The 25,304-nt window shown below is 34.3% G+C and overlaps 2 protein-coding genes across 2 annotated transcripts in view; both read left to right on the plus strand.

The window, feature by feature from the left end:
- LOC117343343 overlaps positions 1-24,807 on the plus strand; it is a 62,577-nt gene extending 37,770 nt beyond the window's left edge. Inside the window, exons 2-9 of the mRNA XM_033905684.1 lie at positions 12,442-12,635; positions 13,034-13,144; positions 14,738-14,862; positions 15,403-15,561; positions 19,783-19,936; positions 20,319-20,429; positions 22,061-22,185; positions 22,752-24,807. Coding sequence (XP_033761575.1) covers positions 12,491-12,635; positions 13,034-13,144; positions 14,738-14,862; positions 15,403-15,561; positions 19,783-19,936; positions 20,319-20,429; positions 22,061-22,185; positions 22,752-22,913 — 1,092 coding nt within the window. The 5' untranslated portion in view covers positions 12,442-12,490 and the 3' untranslated portion in view covers positions 22,914-24,807. The remainder of the gene's footprint in view (positions 1-12,441; positions 12,636-13,033; positions 13,145-14,737; positions 14,863-15,402; positions 15,562-19,782; positions 19,937-20,318; positions 20,430-22,060; positions 22,186-22,751) is intronic.
- On the plus strand, positions 1,591-11,027 carry LOC117343685 (ADP-ribosylation factor 1-like). The gene is given in 5 exon segments (XM_033906145.1): positions 1,591-1,784; positions 2,163-2,273; positions 8,282-8,406; positions 8,976-9,012; positions 9,015-11,027. Coding segments are annotated over 5 exon segments (486 nt in total). The 5' UTR covers positions 1,591-1,639; the 3' UTR covers positions 9,083-11,027.
- Positions 24,808-25,304: the final 497 nt, after the last annotated feature.

Genomic DNA, 25,304 nt, shown 5'->3' on the forward strand with positions numbered 1-25,304 from the left:
TAATTCTTACTTGTGATTCAACAGAGAATACTGATATAATAACAAAACGTACTTGTTACTTATATATGAGGGCAAAATACAGTTGGAATTTGAAAAAAAAGGTGTAAGCTGACCAGAACCACCACATAACCTCAGGTGAAGATCACAGGTGCCGGTTTGTGCTGCGGTAGTTGTGTCCTTGGGCAAGACACTTAACCCTAATTGCTCTGGATTGCATGCACTATACTTCTCTATACTGTTCATTGAGGTATTTACCAGCTACTCCAAGGAGACCCCTCTCAAATTGACCGTGACCGTTTATAGGACAATAAACTCAGCAAGGATTTTGCAAAGTCTCTGTATAATCAGCCTAATGTGAAAACAAAATAGAATGGCATAATTTGTTCCAATTGTTTGTTGAAAGGTCTGGTCACTAAACTCAACAAAGATATTGTCTTTCAGAAGTGCATTCATTCTCACAAAAGTAGTGTAGTGCAGTGCTATTAATTGTGGGCATCCGATGATGTGAATACTCGTGAATGAAATGTTTCATGAACATTATTCAATCCTGATAGCAAGATTTTCATTTTGAAATCATCTTAGTTCATTAATGTTCAATAACTTTAATATTCATACTAATTCATTATTATAGTTCATGAATGATTTAGAAATATTCATGAACATAAAACTATCATGATGAGTTGCAATATGTAATGAACATTCATGAATTAATCAAGACTGATTCAAAAATGAATATATAGGCATTTCATCACTTAATTTCATGAAAGTTCATCATAAACTGTAATATCACTCATTTCAAATCTTAAAATTGATTCACAGTAATGTGCCCCACTACTTCTAAAAATCAGGACTTAAGTCAATCCAGACCTGTAGCAGTGGGGGGAAACATGTGACCTGTAACAGATATGGAAACACTGAAAGTCGAAAGCATCAAACTTACCGCGAGCTGGCACATTCCCCCGCCATTATCCGACTTTTAGTGTTCCCATATCTGTTACAGGTCACGTGTTTCCCCCCACTGTGTAGGTACAGATCGACTAGAGGACTGGCAATAATTCCAGTTCCAATGGTTCAGAATCATGTGGACCCATATATACTTCTAAATTCTTTGAAAAGAATGTTTATGTTTAATGATTCATTGATTCTCATTATACATATGTGGTATGTTTAGTTAAATGGCAACTATGGGAAATGCAACAGTTATTTGAATATATGGATGGTGATTGGTTTCATGAATAATTCGTATCAAAGGACTCGAGAATAATTATGAATGTTAACAAATATGTAAATTATTCATAAAAGTTCATGAAGTTTATTTGAGATATTTGATAAAAATGATGAATATTTCCCCATGAAGCTCATGAATACCATATCTCAGGGTAGCCAAAATTTCCTCTGGCCCTGACATTAGATATGGTGCCAGAGGAAACTTTACTAATCTCTGGGGTACCTAGTAGTATCCTTACCACATCATATTTTATTTTTATTTTATTATTTTTCCATATTTTGTAATTTAATTGAAACCACAAACTTGAATAAAAGTTTTGATTACCATCAAGGACCTTAAACTTCTTTTCTTATTTTTTTAAGATAGTAACCGACACCAGCATCACCTGTGTTCACAGAATAAGTAGTAGTCATGGGTGCGTTTGCATCTCTGTTCAAAGGACTATTTGGTAAAAAGGAGATGAGGATATTAATGGTTGGGTTGGATGCTGCTGGTAAAACAACAATTCTGTACAAATTAAAGCTCGGAGAAATTGTTACAACCATCCCAACTATAGGTAAGTCTTTCTGAGAATTTTTTTCTCTTTTTTTTTTGGTCATCTCATCTGACTAGAAGGGTAATTTTTGTCACATTTCAAACTTCTTTACTCTTACCAGTAAGATTCAGATCTAACTTACCTTAGATGATCCTGAGTTGGTCCTGATCAAGTGTTGTTATTTTTAAGAGGGTCTGAAATGACCAACAGTACCACTATAATAGCTATTTAGTACATGTATGTAAACTACAATAATACAAGGGTCTTAAGAGTCGGATGCCCGTTAAGTCACTTTGGCCATCTTTTTTTTTATGCTAGCGTCTGCAAATTAAACTCATTACACGGACAAACATTGGCCGGCAAAACAAATTATGCAAAATTCTTGTCATTAAATTGCAGGTTTCAATGTCGAGACTGTAGAATACAAAAACATTAGTTTTACTGTGTGGGATGTTGGTGGTCAGGACAAGATCAGACCTCTGTGGAGACATTACTTCCAAAACACACAAGGTAAGATACAAAACATCACGCACACAAGGTAAGATTCAAAACATTATACACAAAAGGTAAAATACAAAACATCATGCACACAAGGTAAGATTCAAAACATTGTATCAATAAAAGAAAATGAATACAATTTATCAGATAGCCTTGATAGGTGTAAGTAAAAAATAAGGAGATGGAAAGCATTTTTAACGTCAGCATGCATTTGGCACCTGCCGTTATAGTCGTGGTTGGTATTTTTTATTAGTCACACTTTTGTTTCCGGCTAACAACTTCTCTTTTCTGTAATACAAATGATATACATCCGCAGCATCATATAGTTCCTATTTCAACAGCAATTATTGACACGATTTAACCGGTGGTTCCCGTGTTTACTGTAATTATTTGAAATGAAATATCAATGTTTGGTGTTTTAGACTACTTTAGATTATAAATATATAAATATTTCCCTCATCAGTATATGCAATTTTGTTGGCGTTGGATTACGTAGTTCTGTCTCAATCCTCCCTTGAAAACGAAAGTTAAAAAAAATCAGTTTGATCGTCGTAGAAATTTACATGCGTCCACAGAAACTATCCACATGTCTTAGACCCATGTTCATCCTGAGTTCATGTGTACGGACATTTCATATAAGCCTAAAACCAACCGTGTTTACGTAGGAAAATGTTTACAATTCTATAAAAAGCCTTGCAGCCAAACATTCCCGTAACTTCAGCTGTCACCTGACTAATCACGTGATCATCACCTATTTGCCGAAATGTCGCTTATGTCTAATGTAACTAAACCAGCGACCGTTCGTAGTACAGCCTCCCAAAACACACATACGCACTCATCACACGCATACATTTCGCACGCACGGGAAGCCGTCCTTAAATGACCTTAGATGTTAATAGGACGTTAAACAAAATAAACCAAACCAAACCAAACCGTTCGTAGTTTGATATTTATTGTATGTCGCTAGTATAACACGCAAGAAATATCAACAGTAATTGAAGGCAAAATTGTAACAAGCTACATTGCCGTTTTTCATGAGGATTTGATTAGATAAAATTATCATTTGTTAATTTGAAAAGAATCTAACGATTACGATCCGTGACTGATGTACTGGCGTCTTGTTTGTCAAAACTGTAGGCCTATATATGTCTCATCGGACAACGTGATCGACAGCGCGACCGCATGTTTTTTATCGGGGGTAAAATATTTGCATTTTCGATGTTACTAGAAGTCATAAAATAGATGTTTGCTAGGCCTAATTAACATCTTATCAATTAAAAAAAACTTAGGCTGTGTACATCTTGGATTTTATCTCTACAAGTAGTTGTACATGTAACCGATTTGGCCTTCAGTTGATTTTTGACACAAACGTAAGTTTGAGTCTATGTCAGCGCTTTTGAGGTGTAGCTGACAAAATCTACGATGCCCTCTGGCGGATACTGCCTTGGCCAATCTAACCGTTGCTTTACAGTAACTCCGTAATGCTATGCAGTAAATATTTGTAAATATCGTAAATATTCACGATAAAAAATGACATATAGTAAATAAAAAAACACCTTTTGTTTTGTTGACACAACCGTAGACACAAACGTAAGTTTGAGTCTATGTCAGCGCTTTTGAGGGTAGCTGACAAAATCTACGATGCCCTCTGGCGGATACTGCTGTTGGCCAATCTAAACGTTGCTTTACAGTAACTCCGTAATGTTATGCAGTAAATATTTGTTTAACTTCACGATAAAAAATGACATACAATGAAGTTCAGCTATTAAAAAAAATCACCTTTTGTTTTGTTGTATTTTAGAAGCTCACAGGACAATGTGTGTTTTTTTTTTTGGCATTTTCGTTCGCTCTGACACAACTTCCACTGCCACTTCACAATCATATTCAATCGCAAAAAAAAAATAGTCCCGTGACTTACGGAGTCAAATGCAACACTGCAGTTTCGTTAGATATATGACAAAACAACAGAACCTCACAAATAGATCGTTTTCAAAGTATTTAATTTAAGTATGTTCTGTCGATGATACGTAAGAATATTTTTCCGCGTTGAACGCATTAGACTTCACGCGGAATGATACAATCGACTTTCCGCTGGCGCCATATTGCTGCTTACCTGTGACCCGGAAGAAAAATCTACTAACATCACGCTGAATTTTCATCATCGACATCTATGTGTTTTTTTTCTTTGGTGGCATGTTACTGAATGGGTTATAATATTGATAAAGTTTCGTCGGAATATCGTTGTTATTTTGTACATTGAAAATCACTCATCCAGCATCCGATTTTGTCCGCCATCTTTCAGTAATGTAAACAATAATAAAAGCAAGAGTAGGTGATCAAACCCAACTTTGACTGTCATTTTCTCACTGAAATATTAACTTGCATGTGATTGATGTAGTCTGCAGATGGTTAGATTATATAGATGTTTTTTTACGAAAGAAAAAAAGTTGTCTATTCATCATGACAATATCACAACAACGGCAGTCCATACCAGTACCATACGCATGTTTGCAAATAAAAAGTTAAATAAATTCTCACTGAATAGGGTTTCGAAATGTCAAATGGACTTGTGAATATTAATATTGACTTCGGATCTATTGATTATATCCTACGTAATGCACATGAAGTTTTTCGTTTACAGAACGCGTACCGCATTAACGTGGCTGTCTGCATGCAGATGTAGACGTCACTGAAAATTTCATTTCTAATTATAGCGACTGATTCTTTTTTTCTAATATTCGTGATGGTTTAAAAAAAAATAGAAAATGATCTATCATTATCATTTGAAATATTACATAACAGTCGAAGCATATTATAAAAAAGAAAGGGGTCTACGATGTACATCTACATAGACCTTTGGTGGAGTTTTGAACGCTTCAGGGACGGTTAAAGGGCAGTAACTCTTTAGAAAACACCATTTTTCATGAAAATGTACTGATTGCTAAATTTAACCAGAGATATTTAAAGGCAGTTGAAATGTTATATTCCTACATCTGTGGTTTTTTCTGTCTTAAATCATTTCAGCTTCTGAATTAAATTAACCTTTAAACTAATGCACACTAAAGTATTGATAAAGCAATGCAAATAATTTATTATAACTTAGATTTATTATTATTATTTAATCTTTTTTTCTTTACAACACTAGTACATACTATTTGAGAAGAACAGCAAAAATTACTAAGTTCATTATTCTTCTAAACAACAAAAATGTGTAAAACTTTTTTGTGTTGTGCATATATCCTATTGTGAAATAACTTGGCATGACTAAAGATAATAGTATTGTCTTGATGGCTGTTACATACTATATCATAGGTTGAGTTAAATAATTATTTTCTTATCAATTATGGTCAATGGTGAAAACACATTTTTTTCATTTAAATTGTTAAGTCGGTTTAATGTTCAAATTCAGATTAATTTAATTAAAGCAACTATTAATAATGTATATATGTGTTAACTTTTCTGACAAAGTCTTCAAGTAACCTGATTATATTTGACAGAGAATCAAAATTAGTAATTTTGTTGTTAAGAATAGTGGGCTTAGCCATTTACAACTGTTTAGATTCTACTTAATAAGGTTTGATTTTTAACATTTTGGCAAATTTATCTTATCAATATCCAATTTAGTTTTAAAGATAAGCAGTACTTTCATTTTTATGAAAATAAAAATTACTTCAGTGTTCTAATATTTTAAACACATGAACAATTGAAAGAAATACATTTGTATGAAAAGCATTCATAACGGACTTTGAAGAATGCTACTACATGTACAGTTCATCCAGTTTGGGCATTCGAACTACATTTTCATCTGACAGATGCTGCAGATTAAAAAAAAACCTCTGATTTTGAAATCGATGATATCAATACATATAGCTACATTCACATCTCACTAACATTAATTAACATGATATATATACCATACATATATATATGTATCATGCAGTTACAGTTATGTATATGGTACATATACTATTGCGGAGAATATTTGATGCAATGTACATAAGTGAAAAACAAAATTCCACTTCAAATTGATTTGAACTGTACATGTGAATGAATGTGTTTTTGTTGTATAGATTATTTGTAGCTACACAGTATGGAGTGTAAACATATAACGTAGAGTGCTATATGAAAATCATGTTCACTCTAATGAGCGATTAAGAAACTGTCTCAAGTCTGAGCTGATATGAGCATATAATTCTAAGTTTTGAATATAGTGCTTAGTTTAATGTGCCCGTTGTGATGGTATACCCTGCCCTGTCTACATCCGCATTCTACGCCTCCAGAGTCTGTTTATCAGACCCAGGTGTTTTTAACCCACCATCGGCTATTCAAATCGCCCTGCGTCCGTGGTCCGTCCGTCCCTCCATCCGTAAACAATTCTTGTAATCGCTATTTCTCAAAGTACTGAAGGGATCTTCTAAAATTTCATATATAGGTTTCTCTTGGTTTCTAGTTATGCATATTGCATTTTGAGACCAATCGGAAAACAATATGGCCGACAGGCAGCCATCTTAGGTTTTGACAATTGAAGTTTGTTATTGCTATTTCTCAGAAAGCACTGAATTGGTCTTTCTCAAATTTCATATGTAGGTTCCTCTTGGTGCTAACATTAGTTATGCATATTGCATTTTGAGACCAATCGGAAAACAATAAGGCAGACAGGCAGCCATCTTGGATTTTGTCAATTGAAGTTTGTTATCACTATTTCTCAGAAAGTGCTGAAGGGATCTTTCTCAAATTTGATATGTAGGTTCCCCTTGGTGGGTGGTTATGCATATTGCATTTTGAGACCAATCGGAAGGAAAACAATATGGCCGACAGGCCGCCATCTTAGGTTTTGACAATTGAAGTTTGTTATTGCTATTTCTCAGAAAGCACTGAATTGATCTTTCTCAAATTTCATATGTAGGTTCCTCTTGGTGCTTACATTAGTTATGCATATTGCATTTTGAGACCAATCGGAAAACAATATGGCCGACAGGCAGCCATATTGGATTTGGACAATTGAAGTTTGTTATTGCTATTTCTCAGAAAGTGCTAAAGGGATCTTTCTCAAATTTTATATGTAGGTTCCCCTTGGTGCCTAGGTATGGATATTGAATTTTGAGACTAATCGGAAAACAAAATGGCCGACAGGCAGCCATATTGTATTTTGACAATTGAAGTTTGTTATCGCTTTTTTACAGAAGGTACTGAAGGGATAGAACAATCTGCCACAAAATATCATTCAAAACCTTGACATTACATCATTCAAACCAGGGCTCACACACACGATAAAATCCTAAAACAATCACACAAGAGTTTTTAACCTGAGCTCTCTCTTATCTAAAAGCTGGTAGCTAGATGGGGCGCTACATCAAATGTATAAAGATCTTTTCAATGGCTAATGATAATGATAATTTGTGAAACGCTTATAGGCATGGGATCCTCAAAAGTTTGAAAAGAAAGGCCTCATTAATTTTACAGGTAATCTAGGACCTTCATATTACATCTACAACTACGTATACATTAACCCATTGAAGATGTCAAATAAGATTACCTGAGTACCTATTCTGACAATTAGCTGCCAAGACGCACTTGCAATCAAAAGTAGATATGAATTTCTTTTCTTGCCAATATTTTGTCCTAGTCCTAATCAGGTATTGGTGATGTTCCATACAAAGTTGACCATGTTTCCACTAAACAAAAGCAGTTAAAATAATTTGTTTTCGTTTGTGTCTTCAGTACTTTCAGTACTTTGATTTTCAAAGGTTGCAAGCAGCTTTACTGATTAAGAAGTATATCAATATATATATAATCTTCCACTAACATTAAAGAAATAGGTCGGGGAAAGAACTATACTCATCTTTTAGAAAGTTTTCAGTAGATAATAGCTGTCTGGCTATAAAATCCAATTGAAAATTTCTTATTTTATGATCTCAGACCCTGACGTTTTTCAGTGCCTTTGGCCCTTTGATTACCTAGGTTTCATATGATACATTCATTCACATTAGTTATAACAAAATGTACTGTTTTGTCATCAGGATTGATATTTGTGGTGGATAGCAATGACAGAGAGCGTGTAGGAGAGGCCAGAGAAGAGCTGATGAGGATGTTAAATGAAGATGAGCTAAGGGATGCAGTGTTATTGGTGTTTGCAAACAAACAGGTAAGTGCCAGCATAGGTATCATTTGATATCAACGGTGAAATCCACTATGATTCACTAGATAATAAAAAAAATCATAATTAGAGCGTAGGCGAGGCTGTGATGTTAAATTATATCAACTGTCTCGTCACCCAATTTAAAAATATGTACCTGGTAGCCTTTTCTCCTTGAAGAATTGTAGTCCTGGCAAAATAGAAAGACTATACAAGAAATACTAATTACACGTGTCGGGTAATATCCGTAATACAAGCCTTGGATTCCTAACAAAAAGAAAAAGAAAGGAAAGAAAATAAATCCTGTTTATCGAGATTTTAGGGTACTGTGGACATTGTGATAGAGCAAGACCAGAAACATGTCAATTATCTAATCAACGAATGCATGTTGTATTTTGTTTTTATGGACACGAATGAGATCTAGATATTTGCTACTGTAGATTTTTCACAAAGTGCTGAAAATAATATCACTAATATTTTTTTTGTTTTCTGGCATCAGTATCAAAACTTCTGTACACAGATAGGGGCATTCTGTACTGTAACATTTCAAATCTCTATTTATATTTCTTCTGTGACAGGATCTGCCGAATGCCATGAATGCAGCAGAGATCACTGATAAACTTGGACTCCACAGCCTGAGAAACAGAAACTGGTACATTCAAGCAACATGCGCCACAAGCGGTGACGGTCTATACGAGGGACTTGATTGGTTATCCAATCAACTTAAGAATCAGAAATGATAAGTTGGCAGGGATGTGTAATACTATTGGAGAAGTGTTTGTCTTGGAAGACTTTCTGCAGGGGTAGACAATTCTCACTATTTCTTAAGTCATGTATTGTGTCGAGAGAAGGACATAACACCAGATGTAATGTTGAACTGTTAAATGTCAAATCAAATGTAGTTCTTCCTTTTCGCATATTTTAATTATTTTTTGGTGAACAAAAGTAAAATAAATTGATCGTTTTAAGAAATCATCCAATTGTAAAATGCTTTCATTTGGTTCTATTGTCTGATTATCAAAGGTTTATAAATGAGCTGTATTTTTTCAAGTCACCTGTTAAAAATGTCATGTATACATTCAAATGAGAGATATTGAACGAATTAGATGTTATGATATATTTTTGCGTTGGCATGTAGTACAGAGATAGTTTAGTCATGAAATCGTGTTTCCAAAAATATGTGTTATCTCCAAAATTTCTTAAAACCACGCCAATATCAGATTTAAAAAAATCGTTCCCTGTTGCAACAGGTTTCAGGATATATATTGTATCCTACCTGTCTGGTGCCATAAACATTAGCACCAGGGACTGTTTAACAGTCATTAATTAGCATACAATGTATTAACCACAATAATCAATTGAAAGTTTTGTCTGCTACAGCAGTACAGCAGTCACAGGTTTGTTGGTGGGTTTCAAATCAAGTTTGAACCGAGCTGCAGACAATTGGGGCCTATAGGCAGACCAGTTCTTCAGTTTTGTGCGCTATCAGGCCACCGCTCCATCAATATTCCTTAACTTGAGTAAATCTCTTAACTTAAATTTTTCCATAGAAAAAGGAACTTTAATTAAATTTTGTAATGCTTTCCAGTGACAATATTTCTTAAATTATGGAATATTGATGAAACTAGGCCTATGTTATGAAAAGTGAACTATGAAATTTTTGTTTCAAGACACGGTACATGTGATCTATACATTTTTTTTCATGTTTATACTGTTCTTAATGGTTCTGATTGAAGAACACTTAAATAAGATCGCTGTCCATGTTTACAATACCTAAATATCATAATGATGTTGTTTCTTTATGTAAACAAAAAGGATGATTTCCTTTTTTTGGTTTGGTCTGACCAAATTTCGAGTTATTACTAAGATCTCCAATTCCATAACCGTTCAGATTTTATTATATTCTAGTTGTGATATCATAAACAAAAGGAAAAAATGCAACTTTGGTAAAATTTGATACTAACACTACTATTCCGCTTTCTAAACTCCAAGCTCATCTTCGGAAAGATGAGGCTCATTCCATGATTAAAGGAGGACCAATTTGATCAGTCTAACCATATAAAGGAGAGCACTCCAACTATGCGAAATTGACTGCTATGGTATATATATATACGGTATATAATGTGATATACATAGCTAGCTAGTATGAATACTTTGAAAATTGGTCATATAGGATATATTTTATTCTATTTGCACATTGTTGAAATTTGATTTTCATATACGGAACATTTTATTCCGATTTTATTTGATCATCTTGGAAATTGTCATCTGATAATGAATAGTCTTTGTATGTGCTTCTAGATTACATTGAGCAGAATGTTTATTTATCATGTGTATATTGATTCCTACCAAACAAATTAAATAAGAAAGTGGATGGGGAATTAATTTCTATTGTTGGTGTATAAAGTCTTTCAGAATATTGTGAGAATTATTGTCACTTGTGTTAAGTATATTCACTGGTATCTTTCTCCATGCCATCCATCAAAATTCTGCACATAACCGAACTGCTATAATGTATTACATTATGAACAAGCCGTTTTGATCTGTGTGAAAACATGCATTGTCTTAGAGGGCCAACTCAGTTATGTGAAAGTGAAGTTGTAAAGAAATAATAAATACGACAAAATGTATTATTTTTGTGTTGTCTATTTCTTACTTGTGATTCAACAGAGAACACTGATATAATAACAAAACGTAATTGTAACTTCAAGTCGATATGAGGGCAAACAATACAGTTGGAATTTGAAGGGGAAAAGGTGTAAGCTGGCCTGAACCACCACATAACCTCGGGTGAAGATCACAGGTGCCGGTTTGTGCTGCCGTAGTTGTGTCCTTGGGCAAGACACTTAACCCTAATTGCTCTGGACGGCATGCAATATACTTCTCTATGCTGGTCACTAAACTCAACAAAGATATTGTCTTTCAGAAGTGCATTCATTCTCACAAAATTAGTGTAATGCAGTGCTATTAATTGTGGGCATCCGATGATGTGAATACTTGTGAATAAGTTTTTCATTTTGAAATCATCTTAGTTCATTAATGTTCAATAACTTTAATATTCATACTAATTCATTATTATAGTTCATGAATGATTTAGAAATATTCATGAACTTAAAACTATCATGAATACTCATGGTTGCAATATGTAATGAACATTCATGAATTAATCAAGAACTGATTCAAAAATGAATATATAGGCATTTCATCACTTAATTTCATGAAAGTTCATCATAAACTGTAACATCACTCATTTCAAATCTTAAAATTGATTCACAGTGATGTGCCCCACTACTAAAAATCAGGACTTAAGTCAATCCAGACCTGTAGCAGTGGGGGGAAACACGTGACCTGTAACAGATATGGAGATACTGAAAGTCGAAAGCATCAAACTTACCGCGAGCTGGCACATTCCCCCGCCATTATCCGACTTTTAGTGTTCCCATATCTGTTACAGGTCACGTGTTTCCCCCCACTGTGTAGGTACAGATCGACTAGAGGACTGGCAATAATTCCAGTTCCAATGGTTCAGAATCATGTGGACCCATATATACTTCTAAATTCTTTGAAAAGAATGTTTATGTTTAATGATTCATTGATTCTCATTATACATATGTGGTATGTTTAGTTAAATGGCAACTATGGGAAATGCAACAGTTATTTGAATATATGGATGGTGATTGGTTTCATGAATAATTTGTATCAAAGGACTCGAGAATAATTATGAATGTTAACAAATATGTAAATTATTCATAAAAGTTCATGAAGTTTATTTGAGATATTTGATAAAAATGATGAATATTTCCCCATGAAGCTCATGAATACCATATCTCAGGGTAGCCAAAATTTCCTCTGGCCCTGACATTAGATATGGTGCCAGAGGAAACTTTACTAATCTCTGGGGTACCTAGTAGTATCCTTACCACATCATATTTTATTTTTATTTTATTATTTTTCCATATTTTGTAATTTAATTGAAACCACAAACTTGAATAAAAGTTTTGATTACCATCAAGGTCCTTAAACTTCTTTTCTTATTTTTTTAAGATAGTAACCGACACCAGCATCACCTGTGATCACAGAATAAGTAGTAGTCATGGGTGCGTTTGCATCTCTGTTCAAAGGACTATTTGGTAAAAAGGAGATGAGGATATTAATGGTTGGGTTGGATGCTGCTGGTAAAACAACAATTCTGTACAAATTAAAGCTCGGAGAAATTGTTACAACCATCCCAACTATAGGTAAGTCTTTCTGAGAATTTTTTTCTCTTTTTTTTTTTGGTCATCTCATCTGACTAGAAGGGTAATTTTTTCACATTTCAAACTTCTTTACTCTTACCAGTAAGATTCAGCTCTAACTTACCTTAGATGATCCTGAGTTGGTCCTAATCAAGTGTTGTTATTTTTTAAGGGGGTCTGAAATCCAAGATAACCAATTGCAACAGTACCACAATAATAGCTATTTAGTACATGTATGTAAACTACAATAATACAAGGGTCTTAAGAGTCGGATGCCCGTTAAGTCACTTTGGCCTCTTGTTTTTTTTTATGCTAGCGTCTGCAAATTAAACTCATTACACGGACAAACATTGGCCGGCAAAACAAATTAATTATGCAAAATTCTTGTCATTAAATTGCAGGTTTCAATGTCGAGACTGTAGAATACAAAAACATTAGTTTTACTGTGTGGGATGTTGGTGGCCAGGACAAAATCAGACCTCTGTGGAGACATTACTTCCAAAACACACAAGGTAAGATACAAAACAGCACGCACACAAGGTAAGATACAAAACATTATACACAAAAGGTAAGATACAAAACATCATACACACAAGGTAAGATACAAAACATTGTATACACAAGGTAAGATACAAAACATCATTCACACAATACAAATAAAAGAAAATGAACACAATTTAACAGATAGCCTTGATAGGTGTAAGTAAAAAATAACGAAATGGAAAGTATTTTTAACGTCAGCATGCATTTGGCACATGCCGTTATAGTCGTGGTTGATAAATTTTATTAGTCACACTTTTGTTTCCGGCTAACAACTTCTCTTTTCTGTAATACAAATGATATACATCCGCAGCATCATATAGTTCCTATTTCAACAGCAATTATTGACACGATTTAACTGATGGTTCCCGTGTTTACTGTAATTATTTAAAATGAAATATCAATGTTTGGTGTTCTAAACTACTTAAGATTATCAATATATAAATATTTCCCTCATCAGTATATGCAATTTTGTTGGCGTAAGATTACGTAGTTCTGTCTCAATCCTGCCTTGAAAACGAAAGTAAAAAAAATCAGTTTGGTCGTCGTAGAAATTTACATGCGCCCACAGAAACTATCCACATGTCTTAGACCCGTTCATGTGTACGGACATTTCATATAAGCCTAAAACCAACCGTGTTTACGTAGCAAACTGTTTACAATTCTATTAAAAGCCTTGCAGCCAAACATTCCCGTAACTTCAGCTGTCACCTGACTAATCACGTGATCATCACTTAATTTGCCGAAATGTCGGTTATGTCTAATGTAACTAAACCAGCGACCGTTCGTAGTTTGATATTTATTGTATGTCGCTAGTATAATACGCAAGAAATATCAACAGTAATTGAAGGCAAGTTGTAACAAGCTACATTGCCGTTTTTCATGAGGATTTGGTTAGATATGATTATCATTTGTTAATTTGAAAAGAATCTAACGATTACGATCCGTGACTGATGTACTGGCGTCTTGTTTGTCAAACTGTAGGCCTATATATGTCTCATCGGACAACCTGACCGACAGCGTGACCGCATTTTTTTTATCGGGGGTAAAATATTTGCATTTTCGATGTTACTAGAAGTCATAAAATAGATGTTTGCTAGGCCTAATTAACATCTTATCAATAAAAAAACTTAGGCTGTGTACATCTTGGATTTTATCTCTACAAGTAGTTGTACATGTAACCGATTTGGCCTTTAGTTGATTTTTTTCAAAGGTTGCAAGCAGCTTTACTGATTAAGAAGTATATCAATATATAATCTTCCACAAACATTAAAGAAATAGGTCAAGGAAAGAACTAGACTCATCTTTTAGAAAGTTTTCAGCAGATAAATATGTTATACACAACTGTACATGTTTTCTTGAATATATATAGAATAGGAATAACCAGATTAAGACATTTCATCTAATACAAATGTACCTGTCTGGCTATATAATCCAATTTAAAATTTCTTATTTTATGAGCTCAGACCCTGACGTTTTTCAGTGCCTTTGGCCCTTTGATTACCTAGAAGGTTTCATACATTCATTCACATTAGTTATAACAAATTGTACTGTTTGGTCATCAGGATTGATATTTGTGGTGGATAGCAATGACAGAGAGCGTGCAGGAGAGGCCAGAGAAGAGCTGGCGAGGATGTTAGGTGAAGATGAGCTTAGGGATGCAGTGTTATTGGTGTTCGCAAACAAACAGGTAAGTGCCAGCCTAGGTATCATTTGATATCAACGGTGAATTATACTATGATCCTCTCGTTGATAATCAAAGCGTAGGCGAGGCTGTGATGTTAAATTATATCAACTCTCGTCATCCAATATAAAAATATGTACCCGGTAGCCTTTTCTCCTTGAAGAATTGTAGTCCTGGCAAAATAGAAAGACTATGCAGGAAATCTTAATTACACGTGTCGAGTAATATCCTAAATACAAGCCTGGGATTCCTAACAAAAAGGAAAAGAAAGGAAAGAAAATAAATACAGTTTATCGAGATTTTAGGGTACTGTGGATATTGTGATAGAGCAATATTAGAAACATGTCAATTATCTAATCACAAAGTGCTGAGAATAATATCACTAATGTCTTTTTGTTTGATTGCTCGCAAATTTTAAAACAAAAATGAAATGCGTTTTTGTTAACATAATAAAATTTCTGGCATCAGTGTCAAAACCTCTGTACACAGATGGGGCATTCTGTACTGTAACATTTCAAATCTCTATTAATATTTCTTCTGTGACAGGATCTGCCGAATGCCATGAATGCAGCAGAGCTCACTGATAAACTTGGACTTCACAACCTGAGAAACAGGACCTGGTACATTCAAGCAACATGCGCCACAAGCGGTGACGGTCTATACGAGGGACTTGATTGGTTATCCGGTCAACTTAAGAATCAGAAATGATAAGTTGGCAGGGATGTGTAATACTATTGGAGAAGTGTTTGTCTTGGAAGACTTTCTGCAGGGGTAGACAATTCTCACTATTTCTTAAGTCATGTATTGTGTCGAGAGAAGGACATAACACCGGATGTAATGTTGAACTGTTAAATGTCAAATCAAATGTAGTTCTTCCTTTTCGCATATTTTAATTATTATTTGGTGAACAAAAGTAAAATAAATTTATCGTTTTAAAAAATCATCCAATTGTAAAATGCTTTCATTTCGTTCTATTGTCTGATTATCAAAGGTTTATAAATGAGCTGTATTTATTCAAGTCACCTGTTAAAAATGGCATGTATACATTCAAATGAGAGATATTGAACGAATTAGATGTTATGATATATTTTTGCGTTGGCATGTAGTACAGAGATAGTTTAGTCATGAAATCTTGTTTCCAAAAATATGTGTTATCTCCAAAATTTCTTAAAACCACGCCAATATCAGATTTAAAAAAATCATTCCCTGTTGCTACAGGTTTCAGAATATATATTGTATCCTACCTGTCTGGTGCCATAAAAATTAGCACCAGGGACTGTTTAACAGTCATTAATTAGCATACAATGTATTAACCACAATAATCAATTGAAAGTTTTGTCTGCTACAGCAGTACAGCAGTCACAGGTTTGTTGGTGGGTTTCAAATCAAGTTTGAACCGAGCTGCAGACAATTGGGGCCTATAGGCAGACCAGTTCTTCAGTTTTGTTCGCTATCAGGCCACCGCTCCATCAATATTCCTTAACTTGAGTAAATCCCTTAACTTAACTTTTTCAATAGAAAAAGGAACTTTAATTAAATTTTGTAATGCTTTCCAGTGACAATATTTCTTAAATTATGGAATATTGATGAAACTGGGCCTATGTTATGAAAAGTGAACTATGAAATTTTTGTTTCAAGACACGGTACATGTGATCTATACATTTTTTTTCATGTTTATACTGTTCTAAATGGTTCTGATTGAAGAACACTAAAATAAGATCGCTGTCCATGTTTACAATACCTATATATCATAATGATGTTGTTTCTTTATGTAAACAAAAAGGATGATTTCCTTTTTTTGGTTTGGTCTGACCAAATTTCGAGTTATTACTAAGATCGCCAATTCCATAACCGTTCAGGTTTTATTATATTCTAGTTGTGATATCATAAACAAAAGGAAAAAATGCAACTTTGGTAAAATTTAATACTAACACTACAATTCCGCTTTCTAAACTCCAAACTCATCTTCGGACAGATGAGGCTCATTCCATGATTAAAGGAGGACCAATTTGATCAGTCTAACCATATAAAGGAGAGCACTCCAACTATGCGAAATTGACTGCTATGGTATATATATATACGGTATATAATGTGATATACATAGCTAGCTAGTATGAACACTTTGAAAATTGGTCATATAGGATATATTTTATTCTATTTGCACATTGTTGAAATTTGATTTTCATATACGGAACATTTTATTCCGATTTTATTTGATCATCTTGGAAATTGTCATCTGATAATGAATAGTCTTTGTATGTGCTTCTAGATTACATTGAGCAGAATGTTTATTTATCATGTGTATATTGATTCCTACCAAACAAATTAAATAAGAAAGTGGAGGGGAATTAATTTCTATTGTTGGTGTATTAAGTCTTTCAGAATATTGTGAGAATTATTGTCACTTGTGTTAAGTATATTCACTGGTATCTTTCTCCATGCCATCCATCAAAATTCTGCACATAACCGAACTGCTATAATGTATTACATTATGAACAAGCCGTTTTGATCTGTGTGAAAACATGCATTGTCTTAGAGGGCCAACTCAGTTATGTGAAAGTGAAGTTGTAAAGAAATAATAAATACGACAAAATGTATTATTTTTGTGTTGTCTATTTCTTACTTGTGATTCAACAGAGAACACTGATATAATAACAAAACGTAATTGTAACTTCAAGTCGATATGAGGGCAAACAATACAGTTGGAATTTGAAGGGGGGAAAAGGTGTAAGCTTGCCTGAACCACCACATAACCTCGGGTGAAGATCACAGGTGCCGGTTTGTGCTGCCGTAGTTGTGTCCTTGGGCAAGACACTTAACCCTAATTGCGCTGGACGGCATGCAAGTTACTTCTCTATGCTGTTCATTGATGTATTTACCAGCTACTCCAAGGAGACCCCTTTCAAAGTGACCGTGAACGTTCATAGGACAATAAACAAAGATCGTCAACAAGTTTGTGTTGTAATTTGTATCCATCCCCTGAAATTGAAGGATTTTGCAAAGTCTCTGTTTATGAACAAAGAACTCAAACACAGACTGAAGTTATACGACTATTTATTATACTAATACATTGGGCTAAAGGGCTATAACAGCTGTGGTGCTTAACTCTCTCTTGTAGATGACCTGGCCAATATAATTATAATAGATACATTTACACTAAAACTGAATTTAAGCTAGCGTAGACTGTATATGTAGCTATATATATAGAAAAGCTGTTCCTGTTGGCCAGGCCATGTAACTGAGTCGAGTGAACTTATTAGTAGATATAAACGAATTCTTGGGGGACTTACGAATTACAAATGATGTAAAATGCCCCACTCGGTAGTCATTAATTGCTGCAGAGCGGGGTGCCATAAACCCTAACTCCCTTAATAAGGAAGGGGGAAAAACGGTACGATTTGTCCATGCTCGGAAACAGCTGGCAAGTGTTTACTCACTTAGACTGCCTTATGAATTTCGAATAGAAAAACAACTGCTATAACCCCAGGCATCACCTGAAATGGTCGTGTGGTGGGGAGGTGGCGGTAATATTTTTTTCGCAAAACTTCTATCTTCACCGAAAAAACTGCTGAAGAGAATGACCAATCACGTGACTGGACTGACCAATCACGTACTTGCTATCAAGCTGACCAATCACTATGTATCCTCTGCTATTACTGCTAACTATCTCACTACTATACATACATGATACAAGGATCGTAGATATTAGCAACAGATCGTCTTAGTTCATAAACAGCATTCATGTATAACACATACATTTATATATAATCAGCCTAATGTGAAAACAAAATAGAGGGGCACAATTTGTTCCAATTGTTTGTTGAAAGGTCTGGTCACTAAACTCAACAAAGATATTGTCTCTCAGAAGTGCATTCATTCTCACAAAAGTAGTGTAGTGCAGTGCTATCAATTGTGGGCATCCGATGATGTCAATACTCGTGAATGAAATGTTTCATTAACATTATTCAATCCTGATAGCAAGATTTTCATTTTGAAATCATCTTAGTTCATTAATGTTCAATAACTTTAATATTCATACCAATATATTATAGTTTATGAATGTTTTAGAAATATTCATGAACTTAAAGCTATCATGAATAATCATGATTACATTATTTAATGAACATTCATGAATTTTGAAAAAGAGACCTTTTCAGTTCATGAACATTCATGAGTTAATCAGGAACTAATTCAAAAATATATAGGCATTTCATCACTTAATTTCATGAAAGTTCATCAAAAACTGTAACACTGGATGTTTAACGATGCCCTCGTAGTCCTCCCATTGCATCTTGCTTACAAATTGAACCATCACTCATTTCAAATTTTAAAATTGATTCACAGTGATGTGCCCCCACTACTTCTCAAAATCAGGACTTAAGTCAATCCAGACCTGTAGGTACAGATCGGCTAGAGGACTGGCAATAATTCCAGCTCCAATGGTTCAGAATCATGTGAACACATATATACTCCTTCTAAATTCTTAGAAAAGAATGTTTATGTTTAATAATTCATTAATTCTCATTATGCATAGGTGGTATGTTTAGTTAAATGGGAATTATGGGAATTGCAACAGTTATTGTTCATGAACAGTTTATTAGAGATATTTGATGGAAAATGATGAATATTTCCCCATAATCATTCATGAAGCTCGTGAATACCATATCTCAGGGTAGCCAAAGTTTCCTCTGGCCCTGGCACCAGACATGATGTCAGGGCCAAAGGAAACCTGGCTTATCTCTGGGGTACCTAGTAGTATCTTTACCACATAATATTTTATTTTTATTTTATTATTTTTCCATATTTGGTAATTTAATTGAAACCACAAACTTAAATAAAAGTCTTGAATACCATCAAGGTCCTTAGACTTTTCTTCTTTTTTCCCCAGATAATAACCGACACCAGCATCACCTGTTCACAGAATAAGTAGTAGTCATGGGTGCATTTGCATCTCTGTTCAAAGGACTTTTTGGCAAACAGGAGATGAGGATATTAATGGTTGGGTTGGATGCTGCTGGTAAAACAACAATTCTGTACAAATTAAAGCTCGGAGAAATTGTTACAACCATCCCAACTATAGGTAAGTCTTTCTGAGAATTTTTTTCTCTTTTTTTTTTGGTCATCTCATCTGACTAGAAGGGTAATTTTTGTCACATTTCAAACTTCTTTACTCTTACCAGTAAGATTCAGATCTAACTTACCTTAGATGATCCTGAGTTGGTCCTGATCAAGTGTTGTTATTTTTAAGAGGGTCTGAAATGACCAACAGTACCACTATAATAGCTATTTAGTACATGTATGTAAACTACAATAATACAAGGGTCTTAAGAGTCGGATGCCCGTTAAGTCACTTTGGCCATCTTTTTTTTTATGCTAGCGTCTGCAAATTAAACTCATTACACGGACAAACATTGGCCGGCAAAACAAATTAATTATGCAAAATTCTTGTCATTAAATTGCAGGTTTCAATGTCGAGACTGTAGAATACAAAAACATTAGTTTTACTGTGTGGGATGTTGGTGGTCAGGACAAGATCAGACCTCTGTGGAGACATTACTTCCAAAACACACAAGGTAAGATACAAAACATCACGCACACAAGGTAAGATTCAAAACATTATACACAAAAGGTAAAATACAAAACATCATGCACACAAGGTAAGATTCAAAACATTGTATCAATAAAAGAAAATGAATACAATTTATCAGATAGCCTTGATAGGTGTAAGTAAAAAATAAGGAGATGGAAAGCATTTTTAACGTCAGCATGCATTTGGCACCTGCCGTTATAGTCGTGGTTGGTATTTTTTATTAGTCACACTTTTGTTTCCGGCTAACAACTTCTCTTTTCTGTAATACAAATGATATACATCCGCAGCATCATATAGTTCCTATTTCAACAGCAATTATTGACACGATTTAACCGGTGGTTCCCGTGTTTACTGTAATTATTTGAAATGAAATATCAATGTTTGGTGTTTTAGACTACTTTAGATTATAAATATATAAATATTTCCCTCATCAGTATATGCAATTTTGTTGGCGTTGGATTACGTAGTTCTGTCTCAATCCTCCCTTGAAAACGAAAGTAAAAAAAAATCAGTTTGATCGTCGTAGAAATTTACATGCGTCCACAGAAACTATCCACATGTCTTAGACCCATGTTCATCCTGAGTTCATGTGTACGGACATTTCATATAAGCCTAAAACCAACCGTGTTTACGTAGGAAAATGTTTACAATTCTATAAAAAGCCTTGCAGCCAAACATTCCCGTAACTTCAGCTGTCACCTGACTAATCACGTGATCATCACCTATTTGCCGAAATGTCGCTTATGTCTAATGTAACTAAACCAGCGACCGTTCGTAGTACAGCCTCCCAAAACACACATACGCACTCATCACACGCATACATTTCGCACGCACGGGAAGCCGTCCTTAAATGACCTTAGATGTTAATAGGACGTTAAACAAAATAAACCAAACCAAACCAAACCGTTCGTAGTTTGATATTTATTGTATGTCGCTAGTATAACACGCAAGAAATATCAACAGTAATTGAAGGCAAAATTGTAACAAGCTACATTGCCGTTTTTCATGAGGATTTGATTAGATAAAATTATCGTTTGTTAATTTGAAAAGAATCTAACGATTACGATCCGTGACTGATGTACTGGCGTCTTGTTTGTCAAAACTGTAGGCCTATATATATGTCTCATCGGACAACGTGATCGACAGCGCGACCGCATGTTTTTTATCGGGGGTAAAATATTTGCATTTTCGATGTTACTAGAAGTCATAAAATAGATGTTTGCTAGGCCTAATTAACATCTTATCAATTAAAAAAAACTTAGGCTGTGTACATCTTGGATTTTATCTCTACAAGTAGTTGTACATGTAACCGATTTGGCCTTCAGTTGATTTTTTTCAAAGGTTGCAAGCAGCTTTACTGATTAAGAAGTATATCAATATATATATAATCTTCCACTAACATTAAAGAAATAGGTCGGGGAAAGAACTATACTCATCTTTTAGAAAGTTTTCAGTAGATAATAGCTGTCTGGCTATAAAATCCAATTGAAAATTTCTTATTTTATGATCTCAGACCCTGACGTTTTTCAGTGCCTTTGGCCCTTTGATTACCTAGGTTTCATATGATACATTCATTCACATTAGTTATAACAAAATGTACTGTTTTGTCATCAGGATTGATATTTGTGGTGGATAGCAATGACAGAGAGCGTGTAGGAGAGGCCAGAGAAGAGCTGATGAGGATGTTAAATGAAGATGAGCTAAGGGAGGCAGTGTTATTGGTGTTTGCAAACAAACAGGTAAGTGCCAGCATAGGTATCATTTGATATCAACGGTGAAATCCACTATGATTCACTAGATAATAAAAAAAATCATAATTAGAGCGTAGGCGAGGCTGTGATGTTAAATTATATCAACTGTCTCGTCACCCAATTTAAAAATATGTACCTGGTAGCCTTTTCTCCTTGAAGAATTGTAGTCCTGGCAAAATAGAAAGACTATGCAAGAAATACTAATAACATGTCGGGTAATATCCTAAATACAAGCCTGTGATTCCTAGCAAAAAGAAAAAGAAAGGAAAGAAAATAAATCCTGTTTATCGAGATTTTAGGGTACTGTGGACATTGTGATAGAGCAAGACCAAAAACATGTCAATTATCTAATCAACGAATGCATGTTGTATTTTGTTTTTATGGACACGAATGAGATCTAGATATTTGCTACTGTAGATTTTTCACAAAGTTCTGAAAATAATATCACTAATATTTTTTGGTTTTCTGGCATCAGTATCAAAACTTCTGTACACAGATAGGGGCATTCTGTACTGTAACATTTCAAATCTCTATTAATATTTCTTCTGTGACAGGATCTGCCGAATGCCATGAATGCAGCAGAGATCACTGATAAACTTGGACTCCACAGCCTGAGAAACAGAAACTGGTACATTCAAGCAACATGCGCCACAAGCGGTGACGGTCTATACGAGGGACTTGATTGGTTATCCAATCAACTTAAGAAGCAGAAATGATAAGTTGGCAGGGATGTGTAATACTATTGGAGAAGTGTTTGTCTTGGAAGACTTTTTGCAGGGGTAGACAATTCTCACTATTTCTTAAGTCATGTATTGTGTCGAGAGAAGGACATAACACCAGATGTAATGTTGAACTGTTAAATGTCAAATCAAATGTAGTTCTTCCTTTTCGCATATTTTAATTATTTTTTGGTGAACAAAAGTAAAATAAATTGATCGTTTTAAGAAATCATCCAATTGTAAAATGCTTTCATTTGGTTCTATTGTCTGATTATCAAAGGTTTATAAATGAGCTGTATTTTTTCAAGTCACCTGTTAAAAATGTCATGTATACATTCAAATGAGAGATATTGAACGAATTAGATGTTATGATATATTTTTGCGTTGGCATGTAGTACAGAGATAGTTTAGTCATGAAATCTTGTTTCCAAAAATATGTGTTATCTCCAAAATTTCTTAAAACCACGCCAATATCAGATTTAAAAAAATCGTTCCCTGTTGCAACAGGTTTCAGGATATATATTGTATCCTACCTGTCTGGTGCCATAAAAAAAAAATAGCACCAGTGACTGTTTAACAGTCATTAATTAGCATACAATGTATTAACCACAATAATCAATTGAAAGTTTTGTCTGCTACAGCAGTACAGCAGTCACAGGTTTGTTGGTGGGTTTCAAATCAAGTTTGAACCGAGCTGCAGACAATTGGGGCCTATAGGCAGACCAGTTCTTCAGTTTTGTGCGCTATCAGGCCACCGCTCCATCAATATTCCTTAACTTGAGTAAATCTCTTAACTTAAATTTTTCCATAGAAAAAGGAACTTTAATTAAATTTTGTAATGCTTTCCAGTGACAATATTTCTTAAATTATGGAATATTGATGAAACTAGGCCTATGTTATGAAAAGTGAACTATGAAATTTTTGTTTCAAGACACGGTACATGTGATCTATACATTTTTTTTCATGTTTATACTGTTCTTAATGGTTCTGATTGAAGAACACTTAAATAAGATCGCTGTCCATGTTTACAATACCTAAATATCATAATGATGTTGTTTCTTTATGTAAACAAAAAGGATGATTTCCTTTTTTTGGTTTGGTCTGACCAAATTTCGAGTTATTACTAAGATCTCCAATTCCATAACCGTTCAGATTTTATTATATTCTAGTTGTGATATCATAAACAAAAGGAAAAAATGCAACTTTGGTAAAATTTGATACTAACACTACTATTCCGCTTTCTAAACTCCAAGCTCATCTTCGGAAAGATGAGGCTCATTCCATGATTAAAGGAGGACCAATTTGATCAGTCTAACCATATAAAGGAGAGCACTCCAACTATGCGAAATTGACTGCTATGGTATATATATATACGGTATATAATGTGATATACATAGCTAGCTAGTATGAATACTTTGAAAATTGGTCATATAGGATATATTTTATTCTATTTGCACATTGTTGAAATTTGATTTTCATATACGGAACATTTTATTCCGATTTTATTTGATCATCTTGGAAATTGTCATCTGATAATGAATAGTCTTTGTATGTGCTTCTAGATTACATTGAGCAGAATGTTTATTTATCATGTGTATATTGATTCCTACCAAACAAATTAAATAAGAAAGTGGATGGGGAATTAATTTCTATTGTTGGTGTATAAAGTCTTTCAGAATATTGTGAGAATTATTGTCACTTGTGTTAAGTATATTCACTGGTATCTTTCTCCATGCCATCCATCAAAATTCTGCACATAACCGAACTGCTATAATGTATTACATTATGAACAAGCCGTTTTGATCTGTGTGAAAACATGCATTGTCTTAGAGGGCCAACTCAGTTATGTGAAAGTGAAGTTGTAAAGAAATAATAAATACGACAAAATGTATTATTTTTGTGTTGTGTATTTCTTACTTGTGATTCAACAGAGAACACTGATATAATAACAAAACGTAATTGTAACTTCAAGTCGATATGAGGGCAAACAATACAGTTGGAATTTGAAGGGGAAAAGGTGTAAGCTGGCCTGAACCACCACATAACCTCGGGTGAAGATCACAGGTGCCGGTTTGTGCTGCCGTAGTTGTGTCCTTGGGCAAGACACTTAACCCTAATTGCTCTGGACGGCATGCAATATACTTCTCTATGCTGGTCACTAAACTCAACAAAGATATTGTCTTTCAGAAGTGCATTCATTCTCACAAAATTAGTGTAATGCAGTGCTATTAATTGTGGGCATCCGATGATGTGAATACTTGTGAATAAGTTTTTCATTTTGAAATCATCTTAGTTCATTAATGTTCAATAACTTTAATATTCATACTAATTCATTATTATAGTTCATGAATGATTTAGAAATATTCATGAACTTAAAACTATCATGAA

Source organism: Pecten maximus, chromosome 15 (assembly GCF_902652985.1).
Source record: "Pecten maximus chromosome 15, xPecMax1.1, whole genome shotgun sequence".
NCBI classification, from domain to species: Eukaryota; Metazoa; Mollusca; class Bivalvia; order Pectinida; family Pectinidae; genus Pecten; species Pecten maximus.